The following is a 24,850-nucleotide window of genomic DNA, read 5'->3' as shown; positions in this document are numbered from 1 at the left end:
CTCTCTCTCAGCGGCCGCAGTAACCTGAGTCACAGCCGCAGCCACCGGTGCCTTCCTCTCCAGCCGCCGCCGTTTGGCCTCCTTCGGGCCCGATCGCAGGCCGGGCTCCAGCCGCGCGGCACCGGCAGCCTCGCGCTCCCTCTCGGGCCTCCCTCGGGCCTCTGGCCCCGCGTCCCGTGGGGCGGCCGCCTGCCTGCCCGCCCGCAGCCCCGTCGCCGCTCGCCCCTGGCAGCCGCTGCTATGGGCACCGACAGCCGCGCGGCCAAGGCGCTCCTGGCGCGGGCCCGCACCCTGCACCTGCAGACAGGGAACCTGCTGAACTGGGGCCGCCTGCGGAAGAAGTGTCCGTCCACGCACAGCGAGGAGGTGAGCGCGGCGAGCGTCACCGCGGGGCTCCCGGGGCAGGCCTCGCGCCAGGCCGGGCGGTTCCGGGAAAGAAGAAGCTCCCGCGGGCGAGGGAGGGTGGTAGGGCCTTGCGCGCACCTGGGCTCCACCCGCGGGAAGATGCCGGGGCCAGTGTAGGTGCGATCTGGGGTCCAAACCCGCTGCTGGGGGCAACGCGTCTTTAAAACTTAGCGGGTGCAGCTGCGCACTGAGTGACGCCTCTGTAGGTGCTTAAGGCTGGTAGGAGAACTCTCAAACATCCTGGGTCCCTCTTCCTGGCACGGAGGTCAACAGAGGGCCAGGACGTCGCCCCGTTCCTCTCCACGTCTCTTGCTTCCTTCCCCCACCCTGTCCAGGTAAAGGAGTATTTCGGAGATTATCCTTTGGTGCATTCAGATGAAGTAGTATTCCTAGTACACCTAACTTCTGGAATGTAGACATTAGACTCAATGTTGCAGTGAGGCAAATGAGTAGGCACTCAAATTTGGCTTTGAAATGCCCTAAATACCCTGACTTTCGTTATTACACTTTTTTTTTTTTGAGACGGAGTCTTGCACTGTCACCCAGGCTGGCTGGAATGGAATGGCGCTATCTCGGCTCACTGCAACCTCCACCTCCCGGGTTCAAGTGATTCTCCTGCCTCAGCCTTCCGCGTAGCTGGGATTCCAGGCACGTGCCACCACGCCTGGCTAATTTTTTGTATTTTTAGTAGAGACGGGGTTTCACTATGTTGGCCAGCTGGTCTCGAACTCCGGACCTCATGATCTGCCCGCCTCAGCCTCCCAAAGTGCTGGGGTTACAGGCCTGAGCCACCACACCTGGCCTGTCATTACACATTCTATGCATTTATCTGTGCATCTATGTATGCTTTATCATTACACATTCTATGCATGTAACAGACTCATACATTCTATGCATGTAACAAAATGTCACATGTGCCCCGTAAATATGTACAAATATCATATATCAATTAAAAAATAAAAGTTTTGTGAAAACTGGAAAATAAAAAGACTAGTCACTAGTTGGAGGTGACAGTAATTAATCTGGAATTACAAACTTGGTATTCCTATTTGTTGCTGGCCATTTCTGAGCAGATAGTCATCCACAGACTGCATATTGTGCATATTGGTGGTATGGGACAATTTTAGTATTTAAAAAATAAAACCTTTAGATTTAGGAGCTATATGTCTTTCAGAAAGTTACTTAGCCTCTCTGAGTCTGTTTACATGACTTTAAAGTTGGGTAAAAACACCTTCCTCATCAGGTTGTTGAGAGAATACATGAAAATGCTCACCATAAAGGCATCTATCTCTCTGTCATCTGGTTCCATCAGAAAGATAAAACAAATCTTAATTAAAAGAAAAAAACCTTCCTAAACTATGTCATATTATGGTATCAGCTGCGTTCATAGGTGGTTTCTGCTCTCTTACATGAGGTGTTGGTGACAGACCATGCAGCAGCACACAGCATCCCTCTCAGTAAGTGCTGGACCTCTGCCCAGGCCTGGTTGGGGTCAGTGCCCATCAAGAGATGAGAACTCTTGCTTGTAACTTTAGTAGGAATCTGAGTCTACACTATATTCTGTGTTCACGTTCCAGCTCAGTGTGTATGTTTTGTTTTATTTAAACTACCTACTTTGGCTGTTTCTCCCAAAGATAAATATTTCTGTATTTGGTACATAGACCCTTAATTTCTTCCTGTACTGTTGGTGATATTGGGCGAAATTTTATCTATCTCACAATAGCATACTCTAGTGACTCAAGAGTTTCTGACTGCAAACACAGTAAGAAGTACATTTTACCTTGCAATCCAGTTAATAGTATAACACTATATACTATTAACTGATATAAAATCATATATGTGAACCAGGTTTCTCAAAAAGATATTAACCGTTATTTTATACTGTGTATTCTGATTTTTTCTGTCTTTAATTTTTAAAATGTTGATTTCTTGATGCACAAAGTCACACACCACAGTTTGTAAAACATTGTTCAAATGACTAATTCTGGTTTGTAGTGTTTTATTTAGGGTGCTTCATAAGAGTAGGGCAAAACTAAAGAAACTAGAAAATGTTTGAGGAAAACCTGAAGGAATCATATTATAGGGAAACTACAAAAAGGGGGCACATTTTGTTTCTATGTAAAAAGAACTTTGTAACATCCAGAGCTCCAAATTGGGATGTACTACTTAGAACAGTTTGACCTCACTAAAGAGACTAAAGAAACGGAGTAAATAACTTATTTTTGAGAAAATGTATATACTGGGTTGAGAGTTCAGTTAAATTTCTTACAAGGTCTCTTCTAGTTCTAATTAAAAAAAAAATGTTATGACCTCTGTCCAGATTTTTTGTTTCACTGGAATTTTATGAAATCAAATAGTTTTTTAAGTAGATCATTATAAACTGTTTTGCCCAGTTCTTTGTTGTAAGGGTGTTTGACCGGTTACATCATGGTATTTAAAAAATTCTTACACAATTCCAGATCTAATGATAGGCTAAGTTGTGATGATGCTTATCCTCAGTGATACTGTGTATGTATGATAAGAATGGAGAGAGCAGAGGACAAACATAAACATTAATGTTAATGACAAACATTAACCCAAGTATAAGGTTAATGTTTAGTCAATATAGAGAACATGTAATTTACAAGATTAAAAATCATTAGGTTTTTGATAAAGTCAATGAATTTTTTATGTAATTATAACGTTAGACTGTTTTATGATTTGTCCTGACATTTTGCAGAATCCAAGATTAATTAAAGAAATGGTTTCAAGAAGGGGGTGAATACTCTGAAAATATACTTCCTTCTTGAATTGAGGAATTCATCGGGAAAGCCTCAAGTGTGCAAATGAGCCATCCTTCTAAAGGGAAATTTTTTAGAATTCTCCCACGATTTGAGCCAAAGCACTTCCAATAGAATTTTTAACCTCTAGTTGGTTCTGTTCCTTCAATTTTTACTAATTTTTAAGGGAATATTATGATTTGTAATTCTGTCTGGAATGGTTATCAACTCATTTTTATCCACTGACTTAAATTTTGGTTATAAATATGCTTTACATAAAGATGTAGACCCTGTAACTTGAATTCCAGTGTATTGCTGTGAATAGCACATAAATTATTGTTAAGTATCGTATATCTTAATATAGGTAGTTCTGTGCCCTTAAATTGATAAACTTGTACTAAGAGATAAGTAGTAAAGTGCTTATATCAATTTTTATCATAAGCAATCATAATTCAGATAGTTCAGAAGTTTGTTCTCTGCTGTTTCTATTAGGAAAGTACTTTTGCAATTCAGGGGCTTGCTGCTAGTTACTCATTTGTTTTTGCATTGATTGCCCACAGAAGAATGCAAAACACTGTGTCCTTGGTTATCTAATAAGGGAATTATTTCAAATAGACAGCATTGGCCCATTGGTGGTCATAAATCAGTTCAGTGAGTCATGGAGCAGTATAGTTTTTCTAATTAATATATTAGAAGCCATTAGAGTACCTGGCATGTTATGAGCCTAAATGTCGTTTTGTGGATGTTTTGTTTCATTATATGTATATACATATAATGCATATGGGTCTTTGCTTACTATGTGAATGTATGTCTTACTTTGGACTACTATGAAATAAGTTTGAAATACACTTTAATAAACTATGTTTGAATTAATTTACAACATACCATACTGTAATATTTGTGTAAAAATTTTTTTTGTTTATCTAAGAAAACACTGAAGATAGGTTAGAGGTACACCTAAATGTTAGGAAATGACTTCTGGACTGTCATACAAGTTGACTTCTGCAAGATATGCCTATCCTGGTGGTTCTCAGACTTTAGAGTACATAAAGCACTCTACATGGCACACTTGTTAAAATGAAAACTCCAGACTGCTCTTGGAGAATGATTCGGTGTGTCTAGGATTAGGCTCAGGAGTCTGAATTTTTAATAAACAACACAGGTAAATCTGAGGTAAGAGTCCTTCAGCCACACTTATTCTCCAGTAATTTAATTTGTTTGTCTATCTTTAAGAAATGTAGCATAGTGGTGATATGAATTCTAGTCAGACAGCCTGGGCTTGACTCCAGATTTCTCTGTTTATAAACCTTATTTTTGTTTATGAATGCCTTTTTTTTTTTTTTTTGAAATAGAGTCTTGCTGTGTTGCCCAGGCTGGAATTATTGGCACCATCGTGGCTCACTGTAACCTCTGCCTCCTGGGTTCCAGCATTTGTCCTGCCTTAGCCACCCAAGTAGCTATTACAGGCGTCCACTACTACGCCCAGCTAATTTTTGCGTTTTTAGTAGAGACGGTTTCACCATGTTGGCCAAGCTGGTCCTGAACTCCTGACCTCAAGTGATTCGCCCGCCTTGGCCTCCCAAAGTGCTGGGATTACAGGCATGAGCCACTGCACCTGGCCTATGAATACTTTTATGTCTCAACAGTTCACTTAAATTTTCACTGGTACAAAAACACTTTAAAATAATTAGACAACTGCTTTAGTTCAAGAACATTTGAGAAACAAGAGTAGGATGAAAAAAAAGCCTGAATTTATCTATGTTGAAGGAAACAAAAGCCTTGTAGAATTAAAGTTGGGGTTTCTATGGCATTTCCTGTTGCTGTCTTTTTTCTGCCTATCAAATTAATGTATTCTTATTGTAGGAGTATAGAAAAGTGTATAAACTTTGATTAACAGTTTCAAAATGCATTCCTTTTGCAGCTTCGTGACTGTATCCAAAAAACCTTGAATGAGTGGAGTTCCCAAATCAACCCAGATTTGGTCAGGGTAAGTGAAATGTGAATGCAATTATCACGCAGGTCAAAAAGGAAGTAAAGTAAACAGGAAGTTAATTTCTTCAGTTTTGTGAGGGAAGTCAAATAGGCAATTAGCCATAAAACTCTGTGGTAGATTTACTGAGGCGGCACTCTCATCCAGTAGGCTTATACGTAAAACAGAAAATCTAGACTGTAGGCAACTTTTTAGCCAGACAAGATACTAGGATTCTCATGCTTATGTTCTCACCACGGTTTCCTCACTATCGGTGTTTTATTTACATTTATATTTGGTCTAGTAGAGGAATGATTATCAATTTTGATTGGTAGATTGCTTTGGTAGACTCAAAGGCACTGGAAATAATTTTTCAAATGTCAGTTTCTGATGAAGCAATAAGGAACTGTGTCCATTAAATGACAGTGTATGGCTACTATCAGAAATGTTAATGTACAAAACACTAAACCACTCTTTGATATCCAACTTAGTCAAAGGCTCACAGCACATTACTTAGCTACTTTAAAAGTATGGGAAAGGACATGTGCTGGGAATACTGGTTCCACTGGGCATACTACAACTATGTAACTCCATAGCTGCTATATAGACATTGAGTAATTTTTTTAAATCAATCTCTCTTTCTCTGAAATTGCTATTTATTCAATTTATGCTTGACTTGTAAACACTTACTGAACTCCTGATGTGTACTATGAAAGTGCTCAAGAATCATGGGAAGGCCCTTGCTGTTTACTTTGTATAATATTATAAATGTAAGTTAATGTGTTTCTGATTTATATGTACTAATACTTTGTCATTATCCTGGTAATTATTCATTAAAATATGTTCGAATGACCTTTGCTTTTCTCTGCTGCACTTAAAAAAAAGTTTTGGTTTAAAATGCTTGTGATTATAGGCTGGCCGCGGTGGCTCATGCCTGTTATCCCAGCACTCTTTGAGGCTGAAGTGGAGATCACCTGAGTTCAGGAGTTCGAGACCAGCCTGGCCAACATGGCAAAACCCCCATCTCTATTAAAAATTCAAAAAAAAAAAAAAAATAGCTGGGCACGGTGGTGCATGCCTGTAATCCCAGCTACTAGGGAGGCTGAGGCAGGAGAATCACTTGAACCTGAGAGGCAGAGGTTGCAGTGAGCTGAGATCACATCACTGCACTCTACCCTGGGCAGCAGAGTGAGACTTTGTCTCAAAAAATAATAATAAATAAATAAAAATAAAATTCTTGTGATTATAACACTAAATACACTATTGTCATACAATCCAGCAATCCTGCTCCTTAGTATCTACCAAAAGGCGCCAAGAACTTATTTCCATACAAAACCTGTGCAGGGATCTTTGCAGCAGTTCCATTCATAACTGCTAAAATTTGAAGCAACCAAGATGTTCTTCAGTAAGCGAATGTATGTATAAATTATGAATGCATATATAAACTATCCAGACAAGGTAATATTAGTCAATGCTAAATAGAAATGAGCTATCAAGCCATGAAAAGACATGGAGGAACCTTGAGTGCATATTACTAAATAAAAGGTCTGAAAAGGCTGCATACTGTATGATTTAACTACTTGATATACTGGAAAAAGCAAAACTATATAGACTATAGCTTTGCTAGTCTAGTAAAAAAAAAAATAGAAAAAGAAAAAGGTAGTAAAGAGGCAAGTGGTTGCCAGGGATTAGCAGAGAGGCATAGATGAATAGGCAGAGCACAAGTTTTTTATGTCAATGAAACTACTGCGTATGATACTGTAATGGTGGATACATGTTATTATACATTTTTCTAAGCCCATAAACCATGGAACACCAAGAATGAACCCTAAGATGAACTGGACTTGGGTGAATATGATATGTCAATGTAGGTTGATCAAGTGTAACAAATGTATACCACTGTGGTGGGTATGTTGATAATGGGGGAGGCTGTGTGAATGTGAATCTGGGGGGTAAATGAGAAATCTGTTCAATCTACTTTCTGTTTGATATTGTTGTAAACCTAAAACTGTTCTAAAAAATAAAGTCTATTTAAAAAAGAAACAAAACTAAATCCACTTGCAGGTTAAAGTCCAATAACATTAAAATCCAAATAAATTAAAAAGTAAAAGAAAAAGTTTGTAATTAATGTAGAAAGTTTTTAATATGTCATCCAGATGGATAATATTGTTTTTCATTTTTTTTAGGGTAAAGTTATCTGCTGTGCTAGTGGTTCTGACTCCTCACATATCCCCCGATTGCTTGTTTAATTTTTTTGATCATGCTTCCTTCTAAATACCTGGTCAAAATGAGACACATTTTCCCAGGAAAATAGATGAAAACACACACCCTTTAACCTTTATTTCAGAGCTTTACAACCCTTGTGACAGGTAGACAATCCTCCAAGATAAGTCTGTTATCCCATCTGTTGTCTTACAGGTTCTCTGCTTCTAAAGGGCATTCTGGATAATAGACAATTTTATAATTAGAAGCATTAAATTTTATGTTTATTTTAAATATTATGTGTTTATTATAGGAGTTTCCAGATGTCTTGGAATGCACTGTATCTCATGCCGTAGAAAAGATAAATCCTGATGAAAGAGAAGAAATGAAAGTTTCTGGTAAAATCCAGTCTTTTCAATTTATTTTGTTACATAGTGGCATTAGGCATTGGAATAAGCCTTTCTTTGCTCAAACACTAAATGTGGGAAAAACAAAGATTCTTTTTAAACATAATTTTACTTAAACTCCAAGGTGGAGCTATAGGAGGTCAGTGCTGGCTATTATATAAGAGTCATAGCTGGGCTCCGTGGCTCATGCTTGTAATTCCAGCACTTTGGGAGGCTGAGGCAGGAGGATCACAACAACACAGTGAAACCCCATCTCTACTAAAAATACAAAAATTAGCTGGGAGCAGTGGCCGGCACCTGTAATCCCAGCTACTCAGGAGGCTGAGGCAGGAGAATTACTTGAACCTGGGAGGTGGAGGTTGCAGGGAGCCAAGATTGTGCCACTGTACTCCAGCCTGGTGACAGAGCAAAACTCTGTCTCAAAAAAAAAAAAAAATCAGAATAGAACTTCAACTTGCTTTTCTCATGATGATGTCATCATGTCATGTAATTTATGTGTCAGACTTCAGTAGAAAGATTAAGGTGAAGGAGATGGAAAGGATAAAGGGAAGGCTTAGGAGCAGTGTCCCCAAAGCAAGCATAAGCTCCCCTTTTCTGGTAAGATACTGGTAAGCAATGTCTGAGGCCACCTGGGAATATAAAAAGAAGTCTGGGCAACAGTTACATGAAGAGAAAGAAAATACTGTAACACTCATTCAGGAAACGTAGTAAGTGACAAATTCCAGAAATTGTACTACACTCAAGGAATACACAAATGAAAAGATGTGCTATTTCTGCCCTTACCTTAAAATCAGCATAGCATAGTCATTAAAAGCTTGATCTTTGAAGTTTCTGGGTGTGCGGATTACAGGCTAGTATACTGTTGGGCTAACAAAGACTTTAACCTCCCTGTGCCTCAGTTTTCTCTTTTATAAAATGGGGATGTATCTGTTTCTCCAGCTTCTTTGTAAATTGGATAAAATAACAAAAGAAGCACTTAGCACAGTGCTTGCCTCAAAGTAAGTTCTAGTTAGCTTTATGTGCTACCAGGCTGTTATTGTGGTTGATAGTATTTTATTATTATTGAGATGGATAATAATAATAAATTACATGTAAGATGAGATAGGGTATTGTCTTTTTTAATCTGATAATAATAACTACCATTTATTGAGTCTTGCTTTGTGCCAGGCACTGTACTTGGCACATTATGGTTATATTTTCTCATTTAATTCTCAAAACAATCCTGTAAGATAAGTCTGTTATCCCATTGCATTAGTGATACTAAATAACTTGAAAGTTGTCATACAACCAATAAGTGGTTGAATCAAGAATCCACTCAGGTATGCCTAACTCCAAAACCCATTTTTTCCTTTTAATATCACATGCTATTTGTGTTGGAAAGGATGTAAAGCAACATTCTTTCTGAGGTTGATTGTAATCCATTATTTAGTTCCATCTTGGGTCTCTTAGAAGTTGTACTCAGTTCCTATAGGGCTTGAGTTGTTTTTTTTTTTATATATAGGTATCAAAATTCTCCTCATATAAAGAGCTTTCCTCTTTCTACCTATCCAAAAAGGCCTCATCTTTCAGAGAAAGGAGGCTATTTCAGATGGCACAAATTCATGGATAGAGAAATACTAGTGGGGAGGGTTTTCATAGAGTTATAGGGGACAAAGTTAGACCAAAATAGTAAATACTGACTCTCATATAGTAGGGAAGCTGGGATGGCTGTTCAATAGGGAGTAATCTCAGGGAAGCGGTATTTTTAGAGAGATGATCTAGCAGTAGGAAGGGACTCATATAAGAAACATACAAGAAAATGTGTTGCATATATCAAATGTCAGGCGCTTTATATAAGGATATTTCATTAGCCCTATTTTTTCTCCATTTCCTCTTTTCATTTTTTTTCTTTTCTTGCTCTTCTGCTACTCTACCTCTTTGTCTATTGAGTAAATTTATTTTTTTGAAGTGAGTTTATATAAAGTAAATATGTATATATAAAATTGAGTTTAAATGAAGCGAAAGCCTCAATCTTACAAATGTAGAAAATGACTCAACTTTCCTAGTAACCAAAGAAATGCCAATTAATGTGGTCCTGGGTGGGTATGTATTGTACCTGCTAAATTAAAAAAAAATTTTTAATAATAGCATCCTATGTTGTTAGAAGAACAATTCTTAATTGGTGGTGGTGTAGTAAACTGGCACACATTTTTTGAAACATAGCAAGACTTAACACAAAACATCACAGTGTTTTGACTCATAATTACATTTCTAACTATTCATCCCTGGGAAATGATACAGTATAATGCTGAACAGAAAGTTACTAAGATGTTTGTTTTGGCATTATATATGTGAAAACAGAAAGCTGGAACTACTACTCCAACATTTACTAACCTTTTTTTTTGTTGTTGAGACGGAGTTTCGCTCTTGTTACCCAGGCCGGAGTGCAATGGCACGATCTCGGCTCACTGCAACCTCCACCTCCTGGGTTCAAGCAATTCTCCTGCCTCAGCCTCCTGAGTAGCTGGGATTACAGGCACTAACCTTAATGTTAATACGTAGAAGTCATTTAATAAATGATACCCTTCAAAATTACAAAACAAGATTCAACCATTAAAAAATGAGTATGTAAAATTGGCTGGGTGCAGTGGCTCATGCCGGTAATCCTAGCTCTTTGGAAGGCGAGGCGGGTGGATCACTTGAGGCCAGAAGTTTGAGACCAGCCTGAGCAACATGGCAAAACCCCATCTCTACTAAAAATACAAAAATTAGCCAAGTATGGTGGTGCAGGCCTATAATCCCAGCTACTCGGGTGACTGAGGCACGAGAATTGCTTCAGCCCAGGAGGAGGGGGTTGCAGTGAACCAAGATGGCACCACTGCACTCCAGCCTGGGCAACAGAGTGAGACTCTGTCTCAAAAAAAAAAAAAAAAAGTATTTAAAATTATACACTAAAAACCCGGAATACATTCAAGGCCACCCCTAAGTGGAAAAAACAAAACAAAACAAAAAACCACAGAATACACAGAAATCTAAACAGTAATTTGGGTGATGAGACTGGCAGTTATTTTTGGTCTTTACTTTTTTAGGTCTTCATTTCTACAGTAAGCACCTAACTATTAGGACAAAAAAAGAAATTTGGCCTGGTGTGGTGCTGTAATCCCAGCACCTTGGGAAGATTGCTTGAGGCCAGGAGTTCAAGAATCCCCTGGGCAACATATCAAGGCCATGTATCTACAAAAAAAAAAAAAAAAAAATTAGCCAGGTATAGTGGTACATGCCTGTAGTCCTAGCTATTTGGGAGGCTGAGGTGAAAGGAACACTTGAGCCTGGAAGGTTGATGCTGCAGTGAGCTGTGATTGCAGCACTACACTCCAGCCTGGATGAGAGTGAGACCCTGTCTCAAAAAAATTGTGTTGATTTACACCTGTAATCCCAGGACTTTGGGTGACTGAAGTGGGAGGATCCATTGAGGCCAGGAGTTCAAGGCCAGCCTAGGCAATATAATGAGACCCTGTCTCTACAAATTTTCTAAATTAAAGAAATTTTAAGATAACCAAATACTATATAGAAATATATTTAAAATATTTATTATATAAAGATAAACCAAATAGAAGTAGAAATAATGTTATGCCCTACTTTATATGATCAAAACTAGAAGGTAATATCTGAAAATGAAAATGATTATATTAGGAAGGTAGAATTGTGGATTTTTTTTTTTTCAGTTTTCTTCTCATTACATTTTTAGTTTAGTCTTTGTATACAGATTTTGGTTTATTGGAGAAAGTATATAATGTGCTCTATTAATGTTTAAATCATAAAAATATAAATATCAAGTAATTTAAGCTCCAATAGTTATCTGACTTGCCTTCTAATAAATGGGAAATAAATATTTGCTTTCTGTTTTATAAACAGATATTTGTTGGCCTAGCACATGATTTTAAAAGTACAGTGGAAATATACATTTATGTCTTAAAATTAAAACTGTAAAGTTATGTAACTGGGAAAGGAAAAATAATTCATTCAAGATTGTCTGTCATCTTAGTATTACAACAGTGTTAATACTAGTATATAGTGAAAAGTGTATCCAAATGTAGTAATGGGTTTCATTTTCTTTGTTACCCAGCAAAACTGTTCATTGTAGGATCAAACTCTTCATCATCAACTAGAAGTGCAGTTGACATGGGTAAGTAAAAACTGAACTTTTTATCTTAATAGTGGACTTTAAATTAGTATAAGTGTATTAGTTATAACTTGTGTTTAGGTTCAGGTAAAAAGAAAATGAATTGATTCCAATTTTACCTTTTAAAGTTCTAGCCTAATTTCTTAGGCTTCTGTAAAATCATGGTGACTTATGTATGGTCATATTTTGATATGCAAGAGGAATGTAAAAGGTGTAACGTAGTTAAATCTTCACTATCTGTTTGGAGATAGAAGTTCTTAATCATATTCTTGGCTCTTTTAGTACTATAGGTGAAATATCAAAACCAACAACGGCAAAAAAAAAAAAATCCAAATATTTTATATGTATTTTTAGCACTTAGGTTATTGTGATGTTAAAGTTATTCAATACTTTAAAAAATTATTCCATGTTTGCATATATTGAAAATGTAAATGACTGGCTCTTTAATATAAGTTTAGAATGAATAATCATTTAAAATAAGCTCTTAAATTATTTTTACAGAAATTAAGAAATTATCTACTTTTATAAATACGGATTAAGACCATACATTCAGTTTTCCAGTGTCTCAAGCTTATTCTTTGCTGTGACTACCAGTTACAGAATATTAGGTCATTATTCATGTGATCATCCATATATGATAGTAGTGAGCAGGTAGAACTGGAGAAGAAAATTTTATGAAGATAAGGGAGCTACTAAAGACTTCTGCGACCTAGGAAACAAGAAGACATTTTGTTCCCCAGAAGGAGGAGCATGTAGTAGCTGCAAACTGCCTAGGAAAAAGGCAGGTCAGAGAAACCAACTTCTCTGCCACACAGAGCAAGTAGGCAAATGGGCACTTAAACATTTTTAAAAGAGGGAAATGTTCTAAATAAAAAGTAAACTACAAAATAATCTGTTATTTTGAAAACTAGTGAAGAATGTAGACAGAATTCCGTGAAATACTTTGAAAATATTAGAAATATTTGTTCTTATGATATAACAAGCTTTATTCTCTTTGTGTTTTCCTTCCTATCAGCCTGTTCGGTCCTTGGAGTTGCACAGCTGGATTCTGTGATCATTGCTTCACCTCCTATTGAAGATGGAGTTAATCTTTCCTTGGAGCATTTACAGCCTTACTGGGAGGAATTAGAAAACTTAGTTCAGAGCAAAAAGATTGTTGCCATAGGTACCTCTGATCTAGACAAAACGCAGTTGGAACAGCTGTATCAGTGGGCACAGGTAAGGGATGGCAGGATCATAAGCACTCTGGGAAGAACCTGCCCTCTTCAGTCTTTGCTGCGTGCCGTTGCGCATCATGCACATAGTGGCCACCCCTGCAGGGGACTTTTCCACTTGTGGGGGTTTTGTTTTGTTTCTGCAGGAGTTTTGAGGCAGGTTTTATCAAAATCATTTGGGGTTTTTGTTTGTTTTTATTTAAATATATCTCTGATTTAACTGAATGTTAATCCTAGTTAAAATGAGTGACAAAAATACTAGAAAATGTGTGTTAAAACATTTATAGCCAAATAAATTAAGGCCATTTCCTCCAGTTCTACTTACATGCTGAAAACAATAGTACCTAAAGAAAAATTAAGGTTTTTCTTTAGGTATGATTAGACCAGGCTCTAATTTCCTAAGTAAGGGAATATTATATATAACAAATATTTTTCTGTTATTCAAATAGATGTGTAAGACTCTCAGTTCATACAACTTGATAGGAGTGAGTGTCATAAATTAATTATTCCCACTCTCTGTTCTGATAACCTACAGAATTATTGGGAAAATCACTTACTAGCATTTTACCTTTACTCTCAGTATTTTTCTTTATTCTTTTTCCTTCTTCTTCAGCCTTCTCCTTTTCAGAGCTTTCATAGTTTCTTGTGGACAGGAAGACCCTAGAGAAAGTATTTCCCCTTCTCCTTTTGACTTGATGATAGCCAGAATGTGATCAAGAAACTTATGGAGAGACTTAGATGATTCAGAATGCAAATTAACCAGTGCAGCTACTGGAAGCTATCAGTTCTTCTCTTTCAAAATGTGTCTGATTAATAGCCATATTTTACACTTTAACATTAAATGTATTTACTTGCATTTGATCCTCTACCTTTAAGACCTATTCCCTCTGTAGCGGAAACAATCGCACTTAACAAACTAACAAAAATCATGTTTGTTTTCTAGGCAGATGTATTAGATTGTTAAATGGTTCTAACAGGAGACTTTTTAATAGTGTAATACTAGGCCAGGTGTGGTGGCTCACACCTATAATCCTGGCACTTTGGGAGGCCAAGGCAGGTGATCACCTGAGGTCAGGAGTTCGAGGCCAGCCTGACCAACATGGTGAAACCTCATCTCTACTAAAAATACAAGCTGGGTGTGGTGGTAGGTGCCTGTAATCCCAGCAACTCGGGAGGCTGAGGCAGGAAAATTGCTTGAACCCAGGAGGTGGAGGTTGCAGTGAGCGGAGATTGCACCATTGCACTCCAGCCTGGGTGACAGAGCAAGACTCCATTTCAAAAAAAAAAAATAGTGTAGTACTGTGTTGGATTTTTCCTCCTGCTAAAGTTATATTTCCTTTTCCTATTTCATAAGGAAAGGTAATAGGGAATGTCTAACCTTACCACTAACCTGGGTTAGAAAAGCATATATTAATAAAGATATTCACGTAAAAGTATTTTGTAAACTTTAAGCACTGTGGATTGTGATTTTTCATATGTTCTAAAATTAAGTTATGCTATTGCTTATTGCTTTCTACTTTTGGTATTATATTTAATTTAGTAGTGATATCATGATTTTATTTTCACTTCTAGGTAAAACCAAATAGTAACCAAGTTAATCTTGCTTCCTGCTGTGTGATGCCACCAGATTTGACTGCATTTGCTAAACAATTTGACATACAGCTCTTGACTCACAATGATCCAAAAGGTAAAACTGATATTTTCATTATAGAGATTGATCATAAACTTTTGTCTTGCAAAAAGGTACTTGTTGATATTTAATTTTAAGTGTGGATAGTGATAAAAATACAGTGTTATCTGAACTATTCTTAATGATTGGTTCAAAACATATATGCCTTTATTTTATTTTCGGAAAACTTTGTTTTTGTCTCTGTACCAATGGGGAAGAAAAGTGAAGGGATCATTTCCTGAATATCTGGTCTTTTGAGGTTCACAAATGCTAAACTACACAGAAAAGATCTTTTGAGGCGTTCCAAATAGCAATATTTATAATCCTATCTAGTACAGCAAAGACTGGACCAGAAGGCCACTTGATTATTTATTTAGTTATTTATTTTTGAGATGAAGTCTTGCTCTGTCACCCAGGCTGGAGTGCAATGGTATGATCTCAGCTGATTGTAATCTCCACCTCCCAGACTCAAGCTATCCTCCTACCTCAGCCTTCTGAGTAGCTGGGACTACCGGTGCATACCACCACACCTAGCTAATTTTTGTATTTTTTGTAGAGACAGGGTTTCACCATGTCACCCAGCCTGGGCTTGAATTTCTGGACTCAAGAAATTCCCCCTCCTTGGCCTCCCAAGGTGCTGGGATTATAGGCGTGAGCCACTGCAGCTGGCCAAAGGCCACTTTATTTAAGGGGATAAATATCTGAAAAACATGGCACATGTAATTTAATTCAAAACTTAATAAGTATCTTAGGATACGTATTTTATTAATGGTTACCATCGAGCTATATGTTTAATGCTAATCAGAAATATTATTTGATTAATGAGACTGGCTTATCTGCCTTTTGTACAGTAATTATTTACAACATTTTATATGATAACTAGAAAGACTTGGAAGGATATTGAACATAATTTGCAAAGATAAATGTTTCAGAGAGCCTGTATGTTACTATTTTTGGTTATAAATGAAAAATGTTTGGTTATAAGTGAGAAATATCTTGTGAGTGTTTTAACTCTCAATGACATTTTTATAGAAGTTCTGATTTAATAAATATTAGAGGAAATTATATTTCAGAGAAAATTCCCGTCAAAAAAATGTTCAGCTTTTACTTCCATACCTAAAAAGATGACATAATATCGGTGGGTTGATTCAGTTTACTCTTTTTAAGGATGCTGTGAATAATCTATTAAGACTTTATACTATTTATTAGCAGTTTACTTCATTCTCATTTCTTCACTGTTTCATCAGAGGAGGGGGAGATGGAGAAGAAGAAGTTTTAATAGTTATTGTTCCTTGAATGCCCAGCATCAAGCCAAATGCCTCAGAGAGATTATCTATAATCCTCACAACACCTGAACCTATGCATTGTTTCAGTCAGGAAATAGAGCCTGAGAGTGAAAGGTACTAGCCAAGGTCACCCAGCTGGCTTTGAGCAAAGTTTGAACTTGGCCTAAGTCTTGGATTAGTTTGGACTCTTTTCCACTATACTATCTCTCTGATTTGAAATGTTAGTATTACAGTATTTCAATATGAAAACCTCATGCATTTTCATTTAAATCATACCAGAATAAGATAAACAGTGACTTTTGCCTCCCCAGTCGAGCTTTCACAATCAAGTAAATTGATTTGTAAGCCATTTTAGTGAAAAATCTAACAAACTGTTATGCTGATTTATTCTGAACTATAAGTGATTTAAATTTTAACTTTCCATATGTTGGCAGGTGTCATGTGTCTGTTTACTTTTTGGAGGCTCTTGTAACGGTAACTGTTACCAACCACTGATGATCCAGCCTGTACCCTCTTCTAGCTTCACTTGAAAAAAAACTCAATCTAGTAGTAAAGGAAATAGGAAAAGATGAAGGTGTCTAGTGTTCTATTTTCACATATCTAAATGTTGCATTTAGAAATTATGGCAAAATATATTGTATATGTATGTGAGGACAGAGATTTAATCCTGTTTTTGTATTACCGACATAATTTGATACTTGGTTGTCTTTTTTAATTCTAAGACTTTTGGTGAAAATGTATAGGCTTATCCTGCATTTATCATTAATGAAACTTCAAACACTTTATAATGATGCAACTTTTGATTTAATTTGTCATGTTTACTGACCAGAGTTCAACCACAGCTGAATTTTAAAAGTATATAGTTAAATGAATAGCCTAGTCTCTGATTTTGTGTCAAATTTTTAATTTTTTTAAACAACCAAATTGTAAAACATTTAACTCTGCTTGTCATTTAAAATAGAATTTTGTTCATAAATTCCCTGAAGGTCTACCCCATTCTAAAAATTACTCTTACTCATAATGGGTTTATTTTCCATTACCCTTTGTTCTAGAGGTTGCAGTAACAGCTTAACTAGAGAGTAAAATTATAAAGTAGGTGATCCTGAATTTAGAACTTTCCCTTTTTATTTGCTCCCCACCTCCCACTTGAATTAAATCCAATCTGTATTATCTTTCTTTCCCTCAGGGTTTTCTTCTCTGTTAGAGAATCTGATAAACAAATCTATAGTAATGTTACTTTTCCAAGGAGACATTTGCATTCTATTCATGAAAACTACCATTTACTAGTAGTGTGACCTTGGCCAAGTTACGCACCTCTATGCCTCAGTTTCCCCCCATAAAGGAGATAATAGTATCTATCTCATAGGGTTAGCATGTGGATTAACTGAGTTAATATGTGAAGTACTCAGAAAAGTACTTGCACATGAAAACATCTAACATTAATAAACATTGATTGTTTATTATTAATGTTCAGGTATCACAGCAGTTCATTTGGGAATAGGTGTATCCTTTAGCAGTCCCAAATCAAACTGTAAAGATACTCACTTAATCCCTATCTGTAGGTTGCTTCTGACCCCAGTGGAATCTTTCCATATTGATTGATTCATTCAATGGACATTTGAGCACCATTTGCCAGGCATTGTTCTGGGTACTAGAGATAAAGGACCAAGTCAGACAAAAACCAGCCCTCATGGAATTTATATTCTAATGGGAGGAGACAGACTATAAAATAAATATTACATATGATAAATGGTAGTACATGATATGGAGATAATTTGACTGAAGGAGAAAGAGTATCTAAGTTAGTCGTTGTTTTATGTTGTACAGTCAGAGAGGTCTCTCTGCTAAGGGAATATTAATCAGAGACCTGCAGGGAAAGAGTGAGCCATGTGACTATCTGGAAAAAGTGTGTTCAAGGAAGAGGGAGAAACTGATTCAGAGGCCCCAAGGTGTGAATGTGCTTGGGGTTTTCAGGATGCAGTAAGGAGGTGAGGCCAGTGTGGCCAGAGAAGAGGCAGTGAGGAGAGGAGTGGTAGGATATGGGATCCGAACAGTCATAGAGAGCTTGGATATAACCTTGGAATTTGCTGGGCACGGTGGCTCACACCTGTAATCCCAGCACTTTGGGATGCCAAAGCAGGCGATCACTTGAGTCCAGGGGTTTGAGACCAGCCTGGGAAACATAGTAAGATCTCATATCTACAAAAAATAAATTAAGTAAATTAGTTGGCCTTGGTGATGCATGCCTCTAGTCCTAGCTACTCAGGAGAAAGAGATGGGAAAATGGATTGAGCCCGGTAGTTTGAGACTGCGGTGAGCTGTGATTGTGCCACTATACTCCAGCCTGGGCGACAGAGTGAGACATTGCCTCAAAAAAAAAAGAATTGGCACCGCGGCACTCTAAAATTATCAGCTGCTCGTGCCGGTGGAAGTGTAAAGTATAGCCTTTCCTGTAGAGCAGTTGGCAATATACTGTGTATCTAGCTTTAAGAATGTACTTGTACTTTGGCCCTTCACTCCACAGCCAGGCATGTATTTTAAAATGTTCATCATCTGGCATCACTGTGACACTTGGAGGACATTGTTTCTTCCATATTTGGAGATAAATTTATGTGTTGATTTGTTTTATAAGATATAGTTGATAAAAATTTATTTAAATGATCTTGCAATGATTTGTATTCAGATGCTTAAAGCATTGTTGGTATAAATATTTCTATTTTTAGAAAGGGTTTTTATGGACCAGTGCCCCAGTTGTCATCAGAGCCATTGGTGTTTTCATTGTTAAAATGTCATCTGTAAAACGGGCATTATTTATGTGTATATGGCTTTTTTTTTGGCATTCCTGATAATTGTATTATATAAAGAAAGTCTATACATTGGATAATAACACTAGTGTATTTAAACTTACAGACTTATTTGTAATGCAAACCACCATTTTAATGTACTGTAATTAGTATGGGGTATAATATGTACCCCAATATAGTCTTTACATCCTCCCATCACACAACTTTGTGTGTGTGTAATAAACCAATTTTGGTTTGAAAATATTTTTTGAGGCCAGGCACGGTGGCTTATGCCTGTAATCCCAGCACTTTGGGAGAACGAGGTGGGTGGATCACTTGAGGTCAGGAGTTCGAGAACAGCCTGACCAACATGGTGAACCCCATCTCTACTAAAATACAAAATTAGCCAGGCATGGTGGCATGCGCCTGTAATCCCAGTTACTTGGGAGGCTGAGGCAAGAGAATCACTTGAACCCGGGAGGCAGAAGTTTTAGTGAGCCAAGATTGTGCCACTGCATTCCAGCCTGGGCAACAGAGCGAGATACCGTCTCAAAAAAAAAAGAAAAGAAAATATTTTTTGAAAAAGAATATTTATTTTGGCATTATTCTTATTAGCAAAATATTAGAAAAAAAAACTAAATGTTTTGACCAATGATAAGGAAATATATAAATTATGATATCTAATATAGTATTGGGGAAATTATTAAAAATTATGTTTATGCACATTATTACATGGGAAAATATTCACAATATAAGTGGAAAAAGTAAATAAGGCTATTGTAACTACCGTATGATTTCTAGTTTTGTAAGATATGGATATATATACACACAAATACAGATATAAGATGGAGATATATATTCAAGATATGGATGGAGATATATATGAAGATATACACCAAAAAAGTTGTAAGGAAATACATGACAATGGTATCATCTCCAATTGATAGGATTATCAGTGACTTTTTTTTTTCTTTAGACCCTGACTATACATTAAAATCACCTGGAGATCTTTAAAAAACTGCAATGTCTAGGCTCTACTCCCCAAAAGTTATGAATTAAATAGGCTGGGGTACAGGTGTAAATACTTTTTAAGTAACTGCCTGGGAATTTCTAATATTCTGGTTCAGATTCATAGCTTATCCTTATGAAGGATAAGCATATTTTATATTAAATTTTGAGGTGTTTCTTTATTATGTTATCTGTTTACCTACATAGTAAAGTACTTTTGTTTTCCAACTAACATGCTGGAGTTTTGTTGTTGTTTCTTTCAGAACTGCTTTCTGAAGCAAGTTTCCAAGAAGCTCTTCAGGAAAGCATTCCTGACATCCAAGCACAGGAGTGGGTGCCACTGTGGCTACTGCGATATTCAGTCATTGTGAAAAGTAGAGGAATTATCAAATCAAAAGGCTACATTTTACAAGCTAAAAGAAGGGGTTCGTAACTGACTCAGGAGCATAACTTACTGACCTGTAATTTCCTTGAATATAAGATAAAATTGAGATGTGTAAAAATCTGGTTATTGCCTGTAAATGGTGTCACTGAGGCAGATATTTTTTGTCATATTTGACAGTATGTTGTCTATCAAGTTTTGAATACTTCTTTTGCCTCCCTATCAATCCATTCTCATGAACCACTATATTGGTTTCCTTAAACTATTGTTTTCTAATTGAAATTGTCTATAAAGAAAATATTTGCAATATATTTTTCCTTTATTTTTATGACTAATATAAATCAAGAAAATTTGTTGCTAGATATATTTTGGCCTAATTATCAGGGTAATGTATATACATATTTTTTATTTCAAAAAAATTCATTAATTGCTTCTTAAATCTTATTATAAGCAATGTAATTACAATTGTTAAAACTGAAATACTGGAAGAAGATACTTTTCCTGTTATTGATAAGCTGTATCTCAGAGTAACTGGAGTAGCTGGGATTTACTAGTAGTGTAAATAAAATTCACTTTTCAATACATGAATGGAAACTTAAATTTTTTTATGTGTTCTTGCTTATAGTATAGCTGTTAAGATTTAACCATGTATTCTTGTGCCATATTATCTCTATTACTTATAAAAACAAACCAAAGTAAATCTGAAAAGAAGAGGAGAAACTTTGAAATTATTGTTTGGGAGTTTTATAAAAGCAATAACTGTCATCTCCAGATTCTTTTAAATTATTGATCCATCCTTAGTATATATTGCTACTCATTCAAGAATCTTCAATAAGTGACCGGGCCCAGTGGCTCACGCCTGTAATCTCAGCACTTTGGGAGGCCGAGGTGGGTGGATCACCTGAGGTCAGGAGTTTGAGACCAGCCTGGCTAACATGGTGAAATCCTGTCTCTACTAAAAATAGAAAAATTAGCTGGGCATAGTGGCGGGTGCCTATAATCCTAGCTACTCAGGAGGCTGAGGCAGGAGAATCACTTGAACCAGGAGGAGGAAGGTGCAGTGAGCAGAGATCGCGCCATTGCACTCCAGCCTGGGTGACAAGAATGAAACTCCGGCTCAAAAAAAAGAAAACATCTTCAATAAGTATTGAGTACTTACCATGTGTTGGGATACTGTGGGCTCTGGAGAGACATTATCTACTTAAACAACTTTGAGATATAGTTTTAACTATTTTAAAGCAGAATAATAAATTAAAATTTTATAGATTAAAAGAGACTAAGTCATTTCATATAATTCCTCATCAGTTTAAAAACCACAGAATTGCAAATAAATAAGCTATAGCCTTTGATATACACTATAGGTCTCCTTAATTTTATAAACTGGTATCTATAAACTGAACAGTTTGAAAACTTCTTTAAAAATCTCTTGTGTCTCAGTATTTTTAACCATGGGCCTAAATAAAACTAATCTTGCTCAAGTTTTCTCAACCTAGGGAAAAGAACTATGGTTCCATATTCAAAATAAATATAATAGACCTTTTTCCTAAATAAGATTTTGTGGTTTACTGATTGGATAATTTGATCATTAAAATTACATGAAATCTGGCCAGGCACAGCTCACACATGTAATCCCAACACTTTGGGAGGCCAAGGTGGGTGGATCACCTGAGGTCACGAGTTCGAGCCTAGCCTGGCCAGCATGGTGAAACCCCATCTCTACTAAAAGCACAAAAATTAGCCAGGCGTGATGGTAGGTGCCTGTAATCCCAGCTACTAGGGAGGCTGAGGCACAAGAATCACTTGAACCTGGGAGGTGGAGGTTGTGGTGAGCTGAGATCACACCATTGCACTCCAGCCTGGGTGACAGAGCGAGACTCCATCTGAACAAACAAACAAACAAAAATTGTGTGAAATCATGTGATTTGCCTGGTAAAACTTGGTTAGACATTGAACTACTTAAGCCATCTAGCCTTTATATTAATTGTATGTAATGTTATTAAATATATATAGTTCACTTTTAAATTTGGAAATATACAACCTTTTTTTTCCATATAAGTCTTTAAACAAGTGTTCATTTTATTTTAAATCTATACAGTGAATTTGCCAAGATATTTTAAGAGGAAGCTTTAATAGCACATTTATTGCTTTTATAAACCTGGACTTATAAAAATGGATTGTTTGAAGGGTTATTCTGAAAATGGGGGAAAAAAAAAATCTTAGTTGCTAATGTATCTAAACTTCAGATGTATCTAAACTTCAGCAGAGCTTTCTGGTGATCTACCTACAACCTCAACTCTTGACAAAGAAACAAGACTATAGGTTCATTTTCTGAAGGGGATCATGTATGGAATTTTTTAATGAGCTTTTAATTTTACCTCTGTACTCTTGATTTTCTGTTATTGAATAATCTTTTTTAAAACACTGATTTTTAAGACTTTATATAGAAGTTTTCCAAGCTGATGTTCACATCTTTTTTTCATGAACTATCAGACTATAGTGAACACTTTTCAAATATTTAAGGACTTAATGTTTAAAAAGCCATAAAATAGAGAGTAGTAATACTACCAAATAATTACTTAAAACTGAAACTAAGTTATCAACAGTTTATATAACATGTTTTTTGAGGAGATGTGAATCCAGTGTGACCAAGGTAGAAAAAGTTTATATAATTGTTTTTTTCCAGTAAATATGAAAAAAAAAGCTGTAGCTTATTCATTAAATTTTCAAAATACACTGGAGCCTTACTTTAACACAGTGTACTGTAACTTGGAATTTGTTCTGAGTCTATCTTGAATTCTCATCCAGGAAACTGTAGTCACCAAAAGCAACAAGTATTTTCACATGATGTAAAAAGATCATATTGTGCTAGTACATTAATAGAATATCCATTTGGAGATGGCCATTGCTAGAACTTGAATCACAAATAATAGCTAATAATTTTTCAGTTTTCAAAAAAGGTCATTTGGATAACAGCTATGTATAAAGTGGAAAATAAAAAATTACTCTATTTTGCATGAATCATTCAGACTTCCATACCAGAGCCAAGTAGTAACTAAAATTAGGATCAAATTTTCAATGATAAAAGGTCTAAGGCTCATTTAATTATGCTCCTTTAACATTTTCTTTCTAGGTTTTGCACCCAGTGCTTTCAATATTTGGGAATGTAAACAGTTGATATATTTATTGTATGTTGGCTGACAGTTCATCCTTCTGCAAAATATGCATTTAGAGAAATGTGAAGCTGTTTTAGTGAGTATTTAAACCGTTTGTATCATTTGTGTTTTCATATTCAAATACACCAACTTAAAATTCTAAACCTACTTTTCTCATCATTAACTTCCTATTATACCAGAACTTGTATCTTTTTCCTGTAAAGTTGGTGATGGGATATTGCAGTTTTATTTTTGAAAAATATATAACACGACTTTAATATTTTTATAGTTTTCAGAATTAGAAACATAGGAAGGGAAAATGTTTTAATTAGATAATTCAACTTTTTATGTGTCTGTAGTATACTATAAAAGCAAATTATAAAGTATTAAATATTTATAATTTTTAATACTTACATTTATGAATTTAACTAAAATAAAATGTGAGTTGTATATTTTTTAATTGGGTTATTTCAATAGCTGGAAGCATCCCGAAGTGTTATATTGATTTTTGAACTATTTGAATTCAAACTGAGTATGATTCAAAAATAAATTAATAATTGTAAAACATCCAAGTCATAAAGCTATTTATGCATTCATTCATTCCACAAAGATTTATTGAATGCCTGCTATGTGTTAGGCACTGTGCTACAGATGGATACAGGTGAAAAATAACTCCTATCTTCATGGAACATGTGGTATATTTGGGAGAAAAGAAGGAATCTGTATATGAATAAAAGCAATAAAAGGCTGCTTCTGTTGGCTGGGCACGGTGGCTTATGCCTGTTATCCCAGCACTTTAGGAGGCTGAGGCGGGTGGATCACTTCAGGCCAAGAGGTCAAGATCGCCCTGGCCAACATAGTGAAACCCTGTCTCTACTAAAAATACAAAAATTATTCACGCACGGTGGTCCATGCCTGTAATCCCAGCTACTTGGGAGGCTGAGGGACAAGAATCACTTGAAAATGGGAGGTGGAGATTGCAGTGAATTATTCACAAATAACTTTTGACTCCCCCAAAACTTAACTAATAGCCTACTATTGACCAGAAGTCTTGCAGATAACTAGTTGATTAATACATATTTTATATGTTGTATACATTATATATTGTATATATTTACCTAAAATTAGGCATACTGTATTTGCTCTAAATCCACTTCTGTTAAAGAAGATAGGCAAAGAACAGGACAAACCTGGTAAGCCCACGTAAAAACATTTTTTTTTTTTTTTGCCTATGGTAGATTTGTTGATAGACCAGCTCAGTCTTCTCATGTTATGAATATGTACTGACAATTTTAGTTTCTTATATTTGTTTCTTGACGTTAGATAATGTGAGTTGGTTTTCTCCTTTCTCTCTTTTTTTAACTTGAGAGGGGCCACGATTGCAAATATTAGACATTGAATGATTTTCTAATATTCTCTCCAATTTTCTACACATATTTTCGTCTTCATTTC

At 36.2% G+C, this 24,850-nt stretch overlaps 1 protein-coding gene across 1 annotated transcript; it reads left to right on the top strand.

Annotated features, from left to right (window-relative positions):
- The first annotated feature begins 16 nt into the window (after window positions 1–16).
- Window positions 17–23,562, top strand: GCLM (glutamate-cysteine ligase modifier subunit). The gene is made up of 7 exons (XM_002751115.6): window positions 17–366; window positions 5,086–5,151; window positions 7,649–7,733; window positions 11,848–11,907; window positions 12,920–13,122; window positions 14,691–14,805; window positions 20,128–23,562. Exons 1-7 carry the CDS (start codon window positions 241–243, stop codon window positions 20,295–20,297), a joined length of 825 nt encoding a protein of 274 aa, XP_002751161.1. The 5' UTR covers window positions 17–240; the 3' UTR covers window positions 20,298–23,562.
- The last annotated feature ends 1,288 nt before the right edge of the window (window positions 23,563–24,850 follow it).

The sequence above is a fragment of the Callithrix jacchus genome, chromosome 7, assembly GCF_049354715.1.
Source record: "Callithrix jacchus isolate 240 chromosome 7, calJac240_pri, whole genome shotgun sequence".
Lineage (NCBI taxonomy): Eukaryota > Metazoa > Chordata > Mammalia > Primates > Cebidae > Callithrix > Callithrix jacchus.
Note: the sequence above shows the minus strand (reverse complement) of the source record. Positions and strands in the feature narration are given on the sequence as shown.

Coding starts and splice junctions, on each gene's coding strand:
- GCLM (XM_002751115.6), top strand. CDS start 241: ATGGGCACCGACAGCCGCGCGGCCAAGGCGCTCCTGGCGCGGGCCCGC. Junction 7,734..11,847: donor AGAAGAAATGAAAGTTTCTG/GTAAAATCCAGT, acceptor TTTGTTACCCAG/CAAAACTGTTCATTGTAGGA. Junction 14,806..20,127: donor GACTCACAATGATCCAAAAG/GTAAAACTGATA, acceptor TGTTTCTTTCAG/AACTGCTTTCTGAAGCAAGT.